This window comes from Crotalus tigris, unplaced genomic scaffold (assembly GCF_016545835.1).
Source record: "Crotalus tigris isolate CLP2741 ecotype Arizona unplaced genomic scaffold, ASM1654583v1 scf7180000024375.2447938, whole genome shotgun sequence".
Taxonomy (NCBI): domain Eukaryota; kingdom Metazoa; phylum Chordata; class Lepidosauria; order Squamata; family Viperidae; genus Crotalus; species Crotalus tigris.
The window spans coordinates 2,394,716-2,411,221 of NW_024100545.1; the positions used below are offsets into that span (position 1 = coordinate 2,394,716).

Here is a 16,506-nt window from a genome sequence, read left to right on the forward strand (position 1 = left end):
GTGCAAATCATCTTTTTCTCTTTTTTTAGCACCAGACTTTCCAATTACAAACATTGGGAGGCATCCCTACCATCATTTGAATTAAAATGGGCCTCACATATCATACTGAACCATAGTTTAGTTAACCATGACTTTTCAAATAAACATTTAGATGGATTCATCCTAGCATGCTAGGCCATTAACCACAGATATCAAGTCACAATGGTGGAATTTGAACGATCTGCTAAGGTAAACCAAACAGGCTGTTTATTATTTATTTATTAATCAAATTTATAAACTCAACATTGTATTACTTTGTACAATGATTACGCTTAATGCAGATCTTAAAATCTTCATTGTTTTACTATAGTGGAATTTATAGTGGAATTTTGGATTTTCATGCTAATCCATATTGAAATAGGATATGTTTGAGCAAATATTGCCATACCCAAAAATATTGGCAAGAAAACTGCATGGACTTGTCCACGTGGTCACCAGGAGTCAATATAGATTCGAATGGACAAAAAAAAGTTATGCAGATTTTAACTTCTTTTTGTGTCTAATTTACAAGCCTTCCCCAAGCCAGAGCTGCATTGGATTACAATCCCCATAATTCCTAACCAACACCGACCAAGATGTTAATCTAGTTAACACAATGAAAGTAAAATAATTCATTTTCAGTATTTTAATTTAAAAAACACAAGGGGCGACTAACAAAACAGAGGTTGCTGGAAGCCTTCATCAGTTTAACCGCCGTTCCGAAAATTATTTTGCTAGTCGCCATTTTACTAAAAAGAATTCTTGGCTGTTGCTATAGTTTCGGTTGCTAAAACCTTTCTATCTCTTGTAACTTTGTCTCTATGGTCGTATGTTTAAAAAGCGTTCAAGATGGGGGGCGCATGATTTGTTCCCGAGTTGGCCAATGAAAATGTAACCTCGTCCTAGAAAATTTTTATTCTCCAATAGAGCTGAAGACTTACTTGATGGACAGACGAATAACCTAAAGAAATCAAGAAGATCAGAGATCTTGAGCAATACAGCTAGGGAAGGAGGCGGGCAAATCGGGGAATATTTCCTGGTTGTGGAGTGAATGGAGCTGTATTCAGAGTAAATATTCTAAGGGTGAGTGTTAAGCACTGCTTGGATGCTCGGCTCCGTTATTTGGGCTAAATTTGTCGGGAACGGCTCAGGCCCTTACTCGGAGAAATGAGATAGCGTGCTTTTTTGGAGGGGAGGGAGAAAACAAGGCTGCATGATGGCGGGGGGGGGGTTCCAATTTCCTTTTGGCTAATCGTCCTCTATTTTCTAGGGAATAAGAGCCCCGTTCCACGAGCTGCACCTTCGTCATTATGGAGACTCTTATCCCTGTGATCAATAAGCTACAAGAGATTTTCAACACAGTGGGAGCCGAAATCATACAGCTGCCCCAAATTGTGGTAGTTGGCTCTCAGGTGAGATTCTGCCTCCACTTAAAAGGCTTATCCATGCCCATTCTAAATAGCGCGGCTTGAGTCTGTAGTACAGTGTTTCCCAAACTTGACAATTTTAAGGACTTCAACTCCCAAGCGTTGCTGTCTGTGGAATTCTGGGAGTTGAAGTCCTCATGCCTTAAAATTGTCAAGTTTGGGAAACACTGCTGTAGTAGAACAAATGGTGGTTAAACCAGTGTGTAAAGCTTTTTGTCAGCTAAGCAAACTTCAATTTAAAGATAAAGTGGGAGCTGAAAATATCATCTGCCCTATTAATGTGCAAGTTTGAGAGGATCTCATGAAAATGAATTTGTGAGTATGCAAGGAGGCAATCAACATTTTATAATATGTTCTTCTTATACACAGGTAAGACACTGCTTTTTTCTTTTTCCACCTGTATTTGTTTCCACAGAGTAGTGGGAAAAGCTCTGTGCTAGAGAGCATCGTAGGTCGGGATTTCTTGCCACGTGGCTCTGGAATTGTCACACGGCGGCCCCTTGTTTTGCAGCTGGTCCATGTGCCAACCGTGGAGGAGAGGAGGCGGAAAGCTACTGGAGAAAGTGGTAAGGGAAAAGTTACTTCTCTTAGTGACAAAGCAAAACAGATGTGAGCATCAGAACATTACCTCTTTAACTCTGATCCAGAAGATGGAATATTATTACCTAGAAAGGGCTGACTTGATCTCTGCCTTCCCAGTACTATAAATAACATCATTTATTGACTGAAAAGGTTGATCACCGGGACCAGAGGTTTATCCTTCTGAGCTTTCAGACTCGTACTGGAGCCAATCTTCAGGGAACTTCTCTCTAGCAGTTCTAGCAACTCCTCCTGCTAGAGAGAAGTTCCCTGAGGATGAGGTCTAGCATGAGTCCGAAAGCTCAGAAGATGAAACCTCTGGTCCCAGTGACCGGCCAGATTGGATCCTGCAGCATTATCCCGGGAGAGGTATATTCGCATTCATTTGTGAAAAGGGTTAAGTTAGAATGAGTTAATGTTGTCATCTCAAGAACTATATTGGCTTGAGAGTCCTGCATAGTATTGCATAGTACTGTATGGGTACGGGTGTCTGAAATGTTATCATGCTGCTGCTGCGACTTACGCTTGCATCAGACTTCGCAGAGGAAGTACATAATGCCATTGGTATGCCTATACCCTCATTTTGGTGTTACCGCAGTTTGCTGCAGATGCTGCCGCACGATATCAGTGGACAGGCCTAAGTTCCTTCCTCTTCCCATATCTTTTTCTTCAGAGGAATGATTTACTGAGGGAGAATATAAAGATTCTGCATTCCCAGTGAACATTAGTAATCCAAAACAGTTCCTTTGCATGATGACAGACAAGAATTGAGCAGCAAGCAATCTCTAGAAATGATTTCATTGAGTACAGGCTAAAAGGCTGGTGCTGCCTGATTCTGAATGACTGTACTATCTAATGGGTGGAAAGGGAATAATGGGTGGAATGTTGTTGCCTCATAGGGAAATAGAATGGTAAAATTGGAGATTTTTGCATCAGTGAGCTGTCAGTTTTTCACTGGCTCAACTGTATTTGCTATTTTATCTGACATTTTTGATAAAAGCAAAATCAAACACCAACAGACAGCATAGGAGAATGGTTGTAAGCATCAGAGTAAGGCTATGGAGACACAAGTTCAGAGCCTCGCTTAGTTACAAAGTAAACTGACCGGGGCATATTCTTGTAAGAAAGTGGTGCTGAAAAGAGTCTCTCATATGTCTTTTGTTTTTTTCTGCAGTTGCCCAGTCAGAGGAATGGGCCACTTTCCTGCACTGCAAGCACAAGGTACTGAGTGGGTGAGGTAAATCTGGAAATATTTATGGTTAGAGTTAGCTCAGGCCAGTTGGCAGACTAGATAGGAAAAGACAATCTGTCTTTTCCCATCATACAATAACTTTGTTTAGGGGTATCCATTTTTCTCATTTTGTAAAAAAACTGAACATCTCAATTTTCTTGTAAGAAGTGGGGATAAAATGAAATCCTTGGGGCAGCTCATATGAGGAAGAGGCATTCCCTCCTGCCACACACTACAAGATAATTGAGGTGGGGAATGGAGAGAGAGAGAGAAAGACAGAAAGAGAGTTACACTTCTGTGCACAGATTTGCTTTGTCCTACTCGTGCTTTCTTGTATGTTTGATGGCTGGATTCCTGCATCATGTTGAGTGACGGCTTTTAATGCTTATTTGTTGAATAATCCATGTTGTATACACAGCCCATTAAGATACGAGTTGCTTATCTGTGGCTTGCTGAATCACAATTGAGTTCCCATGTGCAAACTCATTACATGTGTCTTAGAATGTGTATGAACCTAATCATTTACGTGTTTCCTTTTTGATTTGAAGGCCTGCAGTTACTGTTGTGGGGAAAAGGCTATTGTTAACTTTTTTTCTATGTATCTCCTGTTACTCGTGTCCATTCAGGGTTCCCCTTTCCTGTCTAATCATGGATTATAGGGCCAAAGAAGAGGGGACAATGGCATGTAAGGATACAGTGATTTTCTCTTAATTGGTGGGAGAATTCCTTCCTGTTACTAAAATATTTTTGTCATATTATCTTGTACAAATATTAAGAAAATATCCCAATGGTGGATGCCAGGCAGAAGGAGAGCCAAAAACCGGGGAGGAGAAATAGACATTCATTCCAGTCTTTCACTAAGCAGAATTTATAATGTCAAAAACCTTGATATGTTGGAGAAATGAACTGAAGATAGTGATAATAATATTACAGGCAAATACAAAGTTCTTCACTTATGGAAGTAAAAAAATCTATAGATGTAGGAGATGGTAATGATATTTATGAAAAGGATCTTGAAGTAAACATTGTTTGCACACAGAATGTGAGTCGGCAATGTGGTGTGGGCCTGCTACAATAGAGAAATACAGCTTTTGGATGGATCAACAAAAATATAATTTCTAAATTGCTGGAAATAATGTTTCTTAATTCTGAGTAGTCAGATCTTCACCTATTGCATCCAATTCTGGGCACTATACTTTCAGAAAGAAAGAAAATGACTGCAGTGGCCAGGAAGATAATCTGGGAACTAGAAAAATAAATTCTATGGCTAGAGATTGAAGGAGTTGAGTATATTTAGCCTTGAGAAAAAAACAACTGAGGAGAGTATGGCAGGATTCTTCAAATCCTTCAAAAGATGTCACACAGAAGGTGGCTAAGGCTTATTCCAGAGCACAGGACTCAAAAGAATGCATTTAAGTGATAAGAGGAATTCTGATTAAACGTTTTAGAAGAAATCTCTCAAAGTAACCAGTTCCTTTCCCCTGTATTGAGTGTCTTCAAGTTGAGGCTGGATAGCAGTCTGTCTAGCGGGGATGGTCTTGATGGCCTGACTACCCCCTTCCAATTCCATGGTACTGAAGGGAGCAGTCAGAAAAGAAATTCTGTCTGAAAAGGAAATCTAGTAGTTATCTTTTAATAGTTTTCCTTTTCCACGGAGCTTTCTTTTGACTGCTTCACTATTCCTGGAAAATAACTTTCTTCATGTCTTTCTTCTTTCTAAGGTGTAAATGTAAATAAATACATAAAACATGTAGATAAGGATTTGTTATCTTCCAGATCTTACAAATTTGTTAGAATAAAGCCTGTCACACGTGTACTTAGTGCTTACCTGAGTAAGTTGACTCATTTGGCATGTTGTAACTTAATATATGACTTGTAGACACTTCTCCATGTCGTGCTGTTGATCCTCCACATCTTCAGTTTTTATGGCCAACCAAAGGCATTTTATGTGCACACTGCCAAAAGTAGTGATTCCATTCTTTATGAAATTTGTATATAAAAGTTGATTATGATTTTCAGTCATGTTGAAAGACTATCAACTTCTATACATTTCTCTTTTTAAATTAACTTCTTCCCAAGGTTGTGTCTTCTGGGCCTTTCCTAAAGCTCACTTGGAATTAAAGCCATTGTTTTTAACAATATGTTTATAGGATGGAAGCCTAGCACTTCCAAGCCCTCACATCTCTCTTCTATTCTGCAGCTGCTGATTTTTTTAATTTATGTATTTGCCAGAAAGTTTGGAGGGTTTTGCCTTTACTTTTTATGCAAAGTTATAACATGATGTATTATATTTTATTATGTATTAAAATGTTTGAGGTGGAGTACTTACGCTCTATTCTTTCTTGGTTTCTCCTCTTCTGCTGTCTATTCCCTGCTCTGGTTCTTCCACAAGCAGGAAAGATGGGTAGGAGGATCCATAAAAGAGCAGGAAAGCAAGTGCCCTTGCACATTCTCATGCAGCTCTTCTGATGTTAGAAGCCTTTCTGTTTGTTCTCTTTCCTCAGACTTTTACTGATTTCAGTGTGATTCGGCAGGAAATTGAGATTGAAACCGAGCAGATGACTGGGACCAATAAGGTACTAACTCTCTTTGAGTTCTTTTCCCCTGTTGCGAGAGTCCTTTGGTCCAAATGCCCTTTTTGTGTCTTTCTCTAATAGCTTTTCTTGCTTCCAGGGAATCAGTCCAGAACCCCTGTACTTGAAGATCTATTCACCTCACGTGCTTAACTTGACGCTGGTAGATCTTCCTGGAATCACCAAGGTGAGACACTTAAAAATAGTGCTGTCTGTCGCCCATTTCTTAAGAGAGACCTAGAAGTTACTGGTTATTAGTAGACTTCCCAATGACCTTAAAGGCAGAACTTCATCAGCAGTATCTGGGAAATGTGTAGCCTTGGGCACCAATGCACCAAGTGATGGATGGTCTCCCTCTTTTCTTCTCTCTACCACTTTTTCCTTGTGACCATTCCTTTTTAACCATTTGGACACATTGGACCAGAAGAGCTGGGTTACAGTGATGGTGAGCAGAAGATAAAAGAGTGTCAATGAATAACGGACGTAGAATTGACTGTTCTTAGCACACCATTATATTAGATTCAAAAAAAAGTTTCAGTTGAAGGCCTGACCTTTCACAGGAAAACTCCCCAAATCCTCTGGCTATAACTGGAGAGTTGTGTGATTTGGGATAAAGTGTCTCCCACAGGCTGGCATTTTGCACTGTCGCACTACAGGCGACAGAAGCAATATTGGTAGCTTTGTTTTAGCTAGAGTCAGCTTCAGTGGAAAGGCGTGTTTACCTGAGGCAGCCTCAGTGTTTGCATAAATCGGCCTAGTCTGGAGCACAAGAATCTCATTTTTCTCATTTGCTTATTAGAAAAACTAAAAGCCCATGTGAATCTCTTCAAGCTTCTGTGTCTCACTGGTGTACATTTGTGCTTAAATATGTATTATTTTTCAGTTGAATTCTGTAGGCTATATAAAACAGATCAGCATTTGTGATGCTTTTGTTTAATTTGTTTTGCTTATGCTGAGTGTGGAGGAAGGGCATATATACAAACACCTCTCAGCCTTTTTTGATTTAAACATTTCTTGACCTCACATATCTAAGTTTATTGTTGCTGCTAAATCAATTCTAAAGCGTGTTTTGTTAGTTCCTAGATTCTAGGATACTGTTCTGCACCCATGAGGACTAGAAACATGTTCTTCCTTTCAGTCCACAAAAATATTCCTGGATTAGATGATATGGTCTTCACTGAAGATAATACAGTTAGGAACTGGAAGGGCATATTTCTTAAATACATGCATCCATGTTTTTAGGCTGCAGATATGTGAATTCAGGAGTCCTTTTGCATCTCAAACTTAGTTCTGTTTTTCCTCCTAGAGTGAGACATATAAATCAAGAGTCCTTGCTCCCTCTTCTTTGTTCCTCTCTCGGGTGGAAACAGCAGTAAACAAGAGAGCTTAATATAGTGTGATGCAGTTAGTATTGCATTATTAGCCTTCTCAATTCAGAATGGAAGTAAACAATAAGGAAGTTTTCTAGGATTGTCCTTTTCTAATTTCATAGTAACTCCGATCTCTTTTCTTAATAAAATGTGTTATATTTTTTACATTTTACTGCATGATACTTTAGGCCTTGAGTAACTTATAAATCTCTAAAATCCAACCTCTGCAATATCACAGGTGCCTGTTGGAGATCAACCCCCTGATATTGAGAATCAAGTCCGAGATATGATCTTATCCTACATCTCCAACCCAAACTGCTTAATCCTGGCTGTCACTGCTGCCAATACTGACATGGCCACATCAGAAGCACTCAAACTAGCACGGGATGTTGACCCAGATGGTATGACTATATTTGTACTTGAGGAGGAGAAATCAGGAAACGATGGAGAATCATGGGATGTTATAGTCCTCTTTTTTTGAAGCTCAGGGGAGTCTGATTTAGTAATACCAGCAGAGCAGAACTGAATATTTAATTGCTGTATGAATGTTAAGATCCATTCTTAAATTGTGGCTGATTGACAGGAAGGGGAATAAAGCAGAAGGGTGAGAGGGTGAGCTGAGGGAGCACTTTTCTCCCCTTGTTTATTCCCATTCTGTAAGATCCAACACAATAGATTTGCCCCAAGTTCCATCTGTCAGATGAGGCCATCTGAGTGGCCTAGGAAGCCTGCCTCTCTGTTAAATAACACCTGTCCTCTGGAACACCATCCCTGAAGATTTCTAATGCTCACTGTTTTCAATCTTGAAAATCTAGCTTTTCCCCCCCCAGGCTGTGGGATAGAATGGGAAAAAAATGAGTGGGTTCCACTCGTTTATAGTGTATGCTTATTCCTCCTATTACGATCATCTTGTAGTCTTTTTGGTTTTACGTACTACAGTCTTGTTTTTAATTTGTACATCACCCAGAATCCACCCAGAATCTCTAATATGTTGGGCAGTCTTAGAAATCTAAATTATAAATACATAAATTGAATGAATTCAAAAGATATGCAGTCTTGGGGGGAGCACACAAGGAATAAAGCAGCGGCCCCCAACCTTTTCTATACCCCGCACCCCTAGAATGCTTCTGATATATTCTCACACCCCTTACAAAAGTTTGAAATAACAAATTATATACACTATAATTTTGAAACTTCTAAACCTGTGTTTTTGCATCCCCTGGAATATCGTCTTGCACCCCCGGTTGGGAACCCCTGGAATAAAGGAACAGCCTCTGTCACCCCTCCCCCTTCCGATATCACTAACTGGAGAAGAGTTTCTCTGCAGGGCGAAGGACGTTGGCTGTGGTCACCAAGCTTGATCTGATGGATGCTGGGACTGATGCCATGGATGTACTGATGGGCCGGGTTATTCCTGTCAAGCTAGGCATCATTGGGGTGGTCAACAGGTCAGTGGTGATGCATGCAGGAACCAAAGAACCTAGAGTGGGCTCCTATGTTAGATGGAGAGGGCAGCTGGTTGCAAAACCTCTTGTTTTGCCAGAGCAGGATGTTGCTGGTGGGTGAATCCATCAGGCAGGTTTTGTTAATTGTTTAGATGGTAGTTTTGCTTCCTGTGATAGGAGCCAACATGATATCAACAGTAACAAGAGCATCAGTGAGTCTCTGCAGGACGAGCAAGGATTCATGCAAAAGAAATACCCTTCGCTTGCCAATCGCAATGGCACTCGTCATTTGGCCAAAACGCTCAACAGGTGAGAAGGAACTGGGTGTGGTTAGGGATTGACCAGGAAACCCCAGGTAGAATGGGACCCACTGCTTGAGGATGCTTACCTTCTATGTAGAAAAGAACCTCTTCTGTCCTTTACTCTGAAGATGAGAGCCTTAGTGGATTAGACTAAGACATTTCTATTCCCTCAACAACTCAGCAACAGAGTCGCTCAGAGAAGCAGCAGCGCCATCAGTATTGATTAGGCTTCCTCGCAATTGTACTGAGAGGCTGATAGGCCATGACGGTTTTAAGATCTAATCATCGTGACCTCGAGCACTGAAAGTCTTATATTTAGTTTTTTTAGGAAGAAACAGATAGACAGCATCCCTGTGTCCCCAGGACTGACATATTCATTGAGCATATAATATCTGGTGCCCATGAAAATGTTTAGCCTTGCACATGCCAAGCTTTAAAACAAAACCTCAAGTATGGAGTCCTTAGTGCTCTCTGAGCATGGCTATTTGCTTGTAGATGATTTTGTTACCCGTGTAGGTAACATCAGTGTGAGTGAGTGTGGGGTTCGCTCCCCGTTTATATACAGTAATTTGGCCTCCCAATGTTGGTGGAGATGTACTTTTCTCCTTGGCAATTCCTTGATTAGGGTGTTTTCTGCTTGGTCGATTACCTGGTGTTAATCCCTGCTTATCTGGGTGAAAAAAACCCACACACTGCTATCCTTGCTGGTAAGGCAAGCTACCATAGAGAAACAGGGAGCAAACCACACACTCATCAGCAATGATGATAACTAGGGTAATGAAAGGTCAGCAAGCAAATAACCAAGCTCATAGAGCACCCCTAGGACTCCACAGTTCAACCCTGAGCTACATTTACTCTCTTCTGTTAAAACTTCAGCTAGCATTAAAATCGTAAAGCGGGAGCTAGGAATTGTAAGACACATTCTGGACAGAAATACTGGGAGTTATTTTGAAGCCAGGAATTGTGTGTGAGCTCCTCCTTGCCTTGCCACAGCATTTGCACATTTAAAGGAGAATCCCACAGAAGCGTTTTCAACCTGAGTTGCAACTTTCCAGAATATCATCCTTCCTGTTCCTAACATCATTACACCGCTCAGCAGCAGAGTACAAAAATAGCATAACAAATAGATGGTTGGAATCGGTTCAGGTTTCCCCCAGCTTAAATATTGTTTAGCCAGGAAGTGAAGATTCAGCTCAAGTGAATGACAGGAGTCTTTTTTTTGGGGGGGGGGGTGGTCACCTGAATGCTGGCCTGTTTGGCCTAGTACTGTCCTCTCCAGCACTTTCCCTTTGGTCATTTGGAATCGTATTCCTTGAAAGTAGGACGTTTCCCTTAAAAGGCCAAGCTGATACCCTTCTACCTTTTCCAGGCTGCTGATGCACCATATCCGTGACTGCCTGCCTGAACTGAAGACGCGAGTGAATGTGCTCACAGCTCAGTACCAATCAGTGCTACAGAGCTATGGGCAGCCCATTGAAGACAAGAATGCCACTTTGCTTCAGATCATCACTAAGTTTGCCACCGAGTACTGCAACACCATTGAGGGTACAGCACGCAACATTGAGACCTCTGAGTTGTGAGTGAAGCCTCTAGTGAACAATATGGTGATGGAGCTGAATGTGGGATAAATAAGCTGGCAGTGGGATGCTGGGGCTGATCTGCTTCTCTGCTGGCCAGATGTGGTGGTGCCCGGATGTGCTACATTTTCCATGAAACCTTTGGACGCACTCTGGAGTCCATTGATCCGCTGGCTGGCCTTACGATGCTGGATATTTTGACAGCCATTAGAAATGCCACAGTAAGTTAATAAGATCATCCTGTCCTCCAATGCAAGGTTGCCTTATCCATTATCCTTCGCTTTCACCCATGTTCTCCTTTTCCAGTTAGGCCCCAATTACGTAGGTCTATTGCACAAGAAGACGTTATAGTGTAGGAACAGAGGTGTTGGGAGGTCACATAAAATTTTGCCGCTCCTGTAATTTAAAAGGGAGATGGATACAAGCCAAGTTTCCTTCCTCTGCCAACTGCAGTAATGGGTAATGAGATCTTGGCTTGGAGCATTGTAAGAATTAAGAGTGGTTGCCTATCCTACTGAAAGCATGACATTCAGTTGCAGATGCTGCAGGCAAACTGTTCATTCATGTAGCCAGAAGGACAAAATATTCCCAAAATATACATGCTTTGATAGATATCTGTGGATATTATCTCAGTATTTGTGTTTTCCAAGCAAACATCCAAGCTATTAAAGCCAGACAGTAGAATGGATTTTGTCTCCTGCTTCAGTAACAGAGAGGACTGGCAGAGGATTAACAGAATAATAGATTTGGAAGGGACCTTAGAGATCTTCTAGTCCAAATTCCTGTTCAAACAAGAGACCATATACTATTCAGGACAAATGGCTGTCCAATCTCTTCTTAAAAACCTCCAGTAATGGAGCACCCACACCTTCTAGAGGCAAGTCATTCCACTGGTTGATCGTTCTGTCAGGAAATTTCTCCTTCGTCCTAGGTTGGTTCATCATCCAGTTTCATTCATCATCCAGTTTCTAAATGATAGATGTTTTGGTACACATCTAGAAGAAGGAAAGTAGGGAGACTGTCGGACCCAACTTAGAAGTAGGATAGCAGAAGGCAACCATTCTATGCTTTCTTGGCATATTTAATTTCCCCCAAGATGTCCAGTTCTATATTAATTCCCTTATTTGCTTCTTGAGTGTCAGAGCTAGTCTTTCTCATGCAGGTCGTCTTCTGTACTTTTGGTACATTATGAATTTGTCTCCTTGAAACCACTATGCTGTCTAAATTATAGAAGACGTCACTGCCTGAAGGACATATTGTTGACTGGGCAATCCTATAACAATACTTTGGCTCCGTCGCGTGAGGCGGTAACAAAATACACGGTAAAGTTAGCAACACGGGAAGCGTGTATTTGACATTAACGCTGAGTTTGGAGGGACCGAGCTACTTAGAACATCAACTGACCCTCAAGTCCCTCTTGTGTAGGCTTTTTCCCCCACCACCAGTTTTTAAAGATGCTTCTCCATCTCTCTGGCAGGGTCCCCGCCCAGCTCTTTTTGTTCCCGAGGTCTCTTTTGAGTTGCTGGTGAAACGTCAGATCAAGCGACTGGAGGAGCCAAGCCTTCGCTGCGTGGAGCTCGTGCACGAGGAGTTGCAACGCATCATCCAACACTGTACCACCTACAACACACAGGTACTGTCTCACTAGGCCTAGGATCGGTCAGCCCCTCTGCCACCATACAGATGATCCTCAGCTTATGACCTCTATTGAACCCAAAATCTTGGTTGCTAAGTGGGACTGTTGTTGAGTGAGTTTTACGACTTTCTTGCTGCGATTATTAAGTGAATCACTGCGATAGTTAAGTTAGGAATACGATGGTTAATTGAATCTGGCTTCCCCATTGATTTTGTTTGTCAAACGATGATCACATGACCTCAGGACACTGCAACTGTCATAAACATGAGTCAGTTGCCAGGCATCTGAATTTTGATCACATGGCCATGGGGATGCTGTAATGGTTTATGTGTTGAAAAATGGTTGTCACATTTTTCAGTGCCACTGTAACTTCCAACGAATGCCAACAAATGGTTGTAAGTTGAGGACTACCTATATTCAGTTGGCCTTACAAGTAAGGAAAATGTATGTACCTAAATAAATATAATTTTCTATCAGATCAGTTGTCATAGAGGGAACCCTTTACTGGGTGGCCTGTAATGGCTTCTCTTAAGGATCCATTGGTAATTTTGCTCTCAATTTATTTTCAATAAGTCGGTGTGCAATACAGTGATGCATTTCACACTGACTGTGATAATAACTCAGATAATAGTTTAGACATCTTGATTTTATATATGTGTGTGTGTGTGTGTAAAACTAAAAACAAAACAAAAAAATCTTTTAGGAGCTGCTGCGTTTCCCCAAGTTGCACGAGGCCATTGTGGAGGTGGTGACAGGAGTCCTTCGCCGGAGACTGCCCATCACCAATGAAATGGTAATTGGGGCTTTTTTGCTATGAATAAAAGTATGGAATGGTCCTTGCTGCTGACATTCCTTCCAGACGCTTTGAAGCTGGTGGCTGTATCTGGAATTTAGAGTGTATAGTATATACACTCTCATATGGCAGCTGTTTCAGTAGACATGGCTAGTCTGAAAACACCTCACAGTGAAGTAATAAAGTTGCACTTTATTGCTCTCTCTACCTACTTCCTACTATGAGCCAGGATGTTTTCTATCATTCCAATTAACTGCAATGTTGTCTGGGGAGCTTAGTATACTTCCAAATGACATATTGGGTTATTTCTATTTTTTTATGAACTCTTCTGGGCTCTTTGTGAGGCTTAGAAGTAGTCTTGGAAATAAACATACTTAAGACTGATGTTTTGCTTCAGAGATCTTGGGCATTATTGATCTTGGAATATTGAGCACACTGTCACCTCACCAGATACCCTAGGCCTAATAATGCCTCTCTCCTAGGTTCATAACCTGGTTGCCATTGAGTTGGCCTACATTAATACCAAGCACCCTGATTTTATAGACACAGCACTGGTCTCTGCCTCAGTGAGCAGTTCTAAGGTAACTTTTCACAGATAGCCTCTACCCTGTCCCTAATGCCTCCCGTTGTCTTAATGTACAGCTTATTCTTGTATTTCTTCCAATCTAGAGTGACACTGCTATAGATGGTACCTGGCGATGGAAAAGTGAGAAAGCAGAAGAACCTGCCACTGATGATAGGCCTAAGGGATCATCCCACTCTTTGGTCTATTCTAGCCCCAGCCGGTCGCATGCAGTCAATCTACTGGACACGGTCAGCCGGGATAAAACTGGGAGGGAGGAAGAGGGAGGGAGAAAGCAGGTGGGCTGGCTAGAACTTAAGCTACTTTTAGGAGCAAAGAATGTTGCAAGGAGTTGCAATGCAGAAACATAAGGGTGAACTGGATGAAGTGCCAGTATTTGCATAAAAGCTACATGAGCTTACCATTAGGTTATTGCTTTTTGGCCCTATAAAATAGACAACTTTGGTTTGTATTTATGTGGCAAGATAGGTTACTACAAAAGGGAACATCAGAATAACAGAGTTTGAAAGGATCTTGGAGGTCATCTAGTCTAACTCCCTGTTCAAGCAGGAGACCCTATACCATGTTAGGGAATAGATATTTATCATCATCTCAGCCAAGGTGTAGAATCTTGAGTAGCTGCTCTCCCAGCTAAGCTGCTATTGCATTTGGTGAACACTGCTCACAGCCATTTCCCCTGCCTCTCCCTAGCCCATGCCAGCAACGAGGAAGCTAAGCCAGCGTGAACAACGAGACTGTGAGGTAATCCGGAGGCTTATCAAGTCCTACTTCCTCATTGTGCGCAAAAGCATCCAGGATAGGTAAGTGGTTGACAGGAAAATTAGGGTAAGCATTAGTGACTGAGCTGTGTCATCTGGATTTAGTACTGCTTCAGCAATGGATATTCTGCTTGTGAAGATTTGAGAATAAGCACTGACTAGCCTAATATTAACAGTGGCACAAATTGATTTTATGCAATTCCTTGTAAAAAAAATTAAGACTTTAGCCATTTTCAAATGAGTGGACAGCCTTTCTTCCTCAACTCTTAAACATTGTTTGGGGGTTTGGGAAACTGCTGTTCTCAAAATTCTTGGTCAGTTTCTGACAAATTTTAATGTTATGTGGTTTCTTGTTGCTGTAATCAGAACATTTTATTTTCTACAGGCACATCAGTTCCCGTGATATTTAATTCAAAGTATTTTGAATAATGAAGCATAATTTGAGAAGTACTACAGATGGAGATTATCTAAGTCAAAAGTGCTATAGTAACCTATTTCTGCTAGCAGTAGGAAAGATGAAATTATACTTGAACAATAACTGTCAAAGAAATTGAGGACTTTCTTTTAAGAATTTGTGATTCCAAATCAATTTATCTGCTTTCCATCCTGTAGTGTTCCCAAAACCGTGATGCACTTCCTTGTGAACTATGTCAAGGACCATCTCCAAAGTGAACTTGTGGGCCAACTGTATAAGCCCCAGCTTCTGGACACACTCCTAACAGAGTCCGAGGACATGGCTCAGCAGCGTAATGAGGCTGCCAACATGCTCAAGGTGATGGAGAGCAGGGTTGCTAGAGGTCAGCTCTGGTTCAATGATGGTGAAAGGAAACTATGTTTCTGGCGCATCTGGAGTAGAACCAGTTTGCTGCTTTAAATCTTTCCCCAAATTGGAAGCGGCAATATTCCCCAAAGGCTGAAAATGGCTGTGTTCCAACCTTTTAAAAGCCTTAAGCATCCCAAGTAGCCTTTTTCCACCTTGGCTCCCTCCATGTGTTGTCTAGCTTCATTTCCGAGACTGAAGGTGGTGTAAGGTTGGGAAAGATCCAAGGAGCCTATTCCAAGTCCCATCACCATTACCACCGGTCTTTTTTTCAGATCAGTGATAAAGCACCCACTTCTCAGATAGCTCACTCAGATAGCTAGCTTTGTCCAGTGTGTTAATTTTCAATACGACCCTTTAATGAAACCATTCTGTTCCCTAGGTTTTGATGTGCACTTTTGCTGGTTAGTTGTCAAGAGTTGGTACGGTATGTCTGGGTCCTCAGACAAGTCTTCTGCTCTTTTGCAGGCCTTACAGAAAGCCAGCCAAACAATATCAGAGATCCGAGAGACTCAGCTCTGGTGAGATGCACTTAAAGCCTCAGAAGATTCTACGTTGCAAGAACATTACTCACCCAGAACCGTGCAAGTGTTCAGCTCTGACTCCCACCTGAATCTTTACTGTTTCCCAAATGGGAAAGAAATTGTGTCCTCGGTGATCAAGTTCTAGTTTAGAACAAGAGTGTGTCCCTATTTTAACTGTGTTGAAATGTCCGTGGTACACGGATAGCATTTTGGAGCCTGCATATAGTGGCTCTCTCCTGCTACCTCATCTGTCTTCCATATTTTTCCAATTTTGCTAGATTCATCAGTATTAAATTCCTGTTTTGATTGTCAAGCTTGCATCCTTAGCAGTTGCTGAATTTGGCCAGTCTACAGTAGAGCAGATTTAATCTAGCTCTAAGTTCTATATATTTCCTGAACATGGTGCATTTGGTACACGTATTGAAATGAAACCTCTTGTCTTGTGTTTGCTTAACTATTAGGAATACACTGTTCTGTATTTGGCTTTGTAAATGCCTTTTATTCTTGTAACTGTTCTACAGGTAAAAAGAGGAGCCTCTTGATAGGTTAAAAATGCCTGAGTAACCTTGAATAAGATAAGTGGTGCCTGACACTAGAGGGATTCATCTACTCCAGCCCAAACAAGGCCCTGATAATGCTGGATCTCATGCTGGACTGTGCTTTCAAAACAAGTTTTACCCAAGAGTCATGTGCAATAACATCACTTATGGGAACCTTCGCCTGTTCCTGGATGCGTGATGGGTAGAGATAGGAACCTGAACAGTTCCAAGTTTGCGCGTATCTGAGCCAAGCTTGCACATTTTCATGAAATAAATTGTGGAAGATTGTACAGTTGGTGTGTTTTGTTTTCTTTAAAGGAAGTCAAAAACA

At 41.4% G+C, this 16,506-nt stretch overlaps 1 protein-coding gene across 5 annotated transcripts; it reads left to right on the forward strand.

Annotated features, from left to right (window-relative positions):
- Window positions 1–839: 839 nt before the first annotated feature.
- LOC120301260 (dynamin-1-like protein) lies at window positions 840–16,465 on the forward strand. 5 transcript variants are annotated; one of them, XM_039328247.1, is made up of 19 exons: window positions 840–1,101; window positions 1,289–1,430; window positions 1,861–2,011; window positions 3,199–3,245; window positions 5,760–5,831; window positions 5,929–6,015; window positions 7,437–7,599; window positions 8,526–8,646; window positions 8,803–8,952; window positions 10,315–10,521; window positions 10,623–10,743; window positions 12,000–12,155; window positions 12,862–12,951; window positions 13,434–13,532; window positions 13,621–13,764; window positions 14,225–14,334; window positions 14,905–15,064; window positions 15,581–15,633; window positions 16,158–16,465. In XM_039328247.1, exons 2-19 carry the CDS (start codon window positions 1,329–1,331, stop codon window positions 16,159–16,161), a joined length of 2,037 nt encoding a protein of 678 aa, XP_039184181.1. In that variant the 5' UTR covers window positions 840–1,101; window positions 1,289–1,328; the 3' UTR covers window positions 16,162–16,465. The 5 variants fall into 5 exon arrangements, with proteins under 5 accessions (XP_039184181.1, XP_039184182.1, XP_039184185.1 ...); XM_039328248.1 differs by having other exon boundaries at window positions 849–1,101; window positions 8,821–8,952; window positions 15,581–16,465; XM_039328251.1 differs by lacking the exon at window positions 840–1,101 and adding an exon at window positions 3,882–3,940 and having other exon boundaries at window positions 1,292–1,430; window positions 1,866–2,011; window positions 15,581–16,465.
- The last annotated feature ends 41 nt before the right edge of the window (window positions 16,466–16,506 follow it).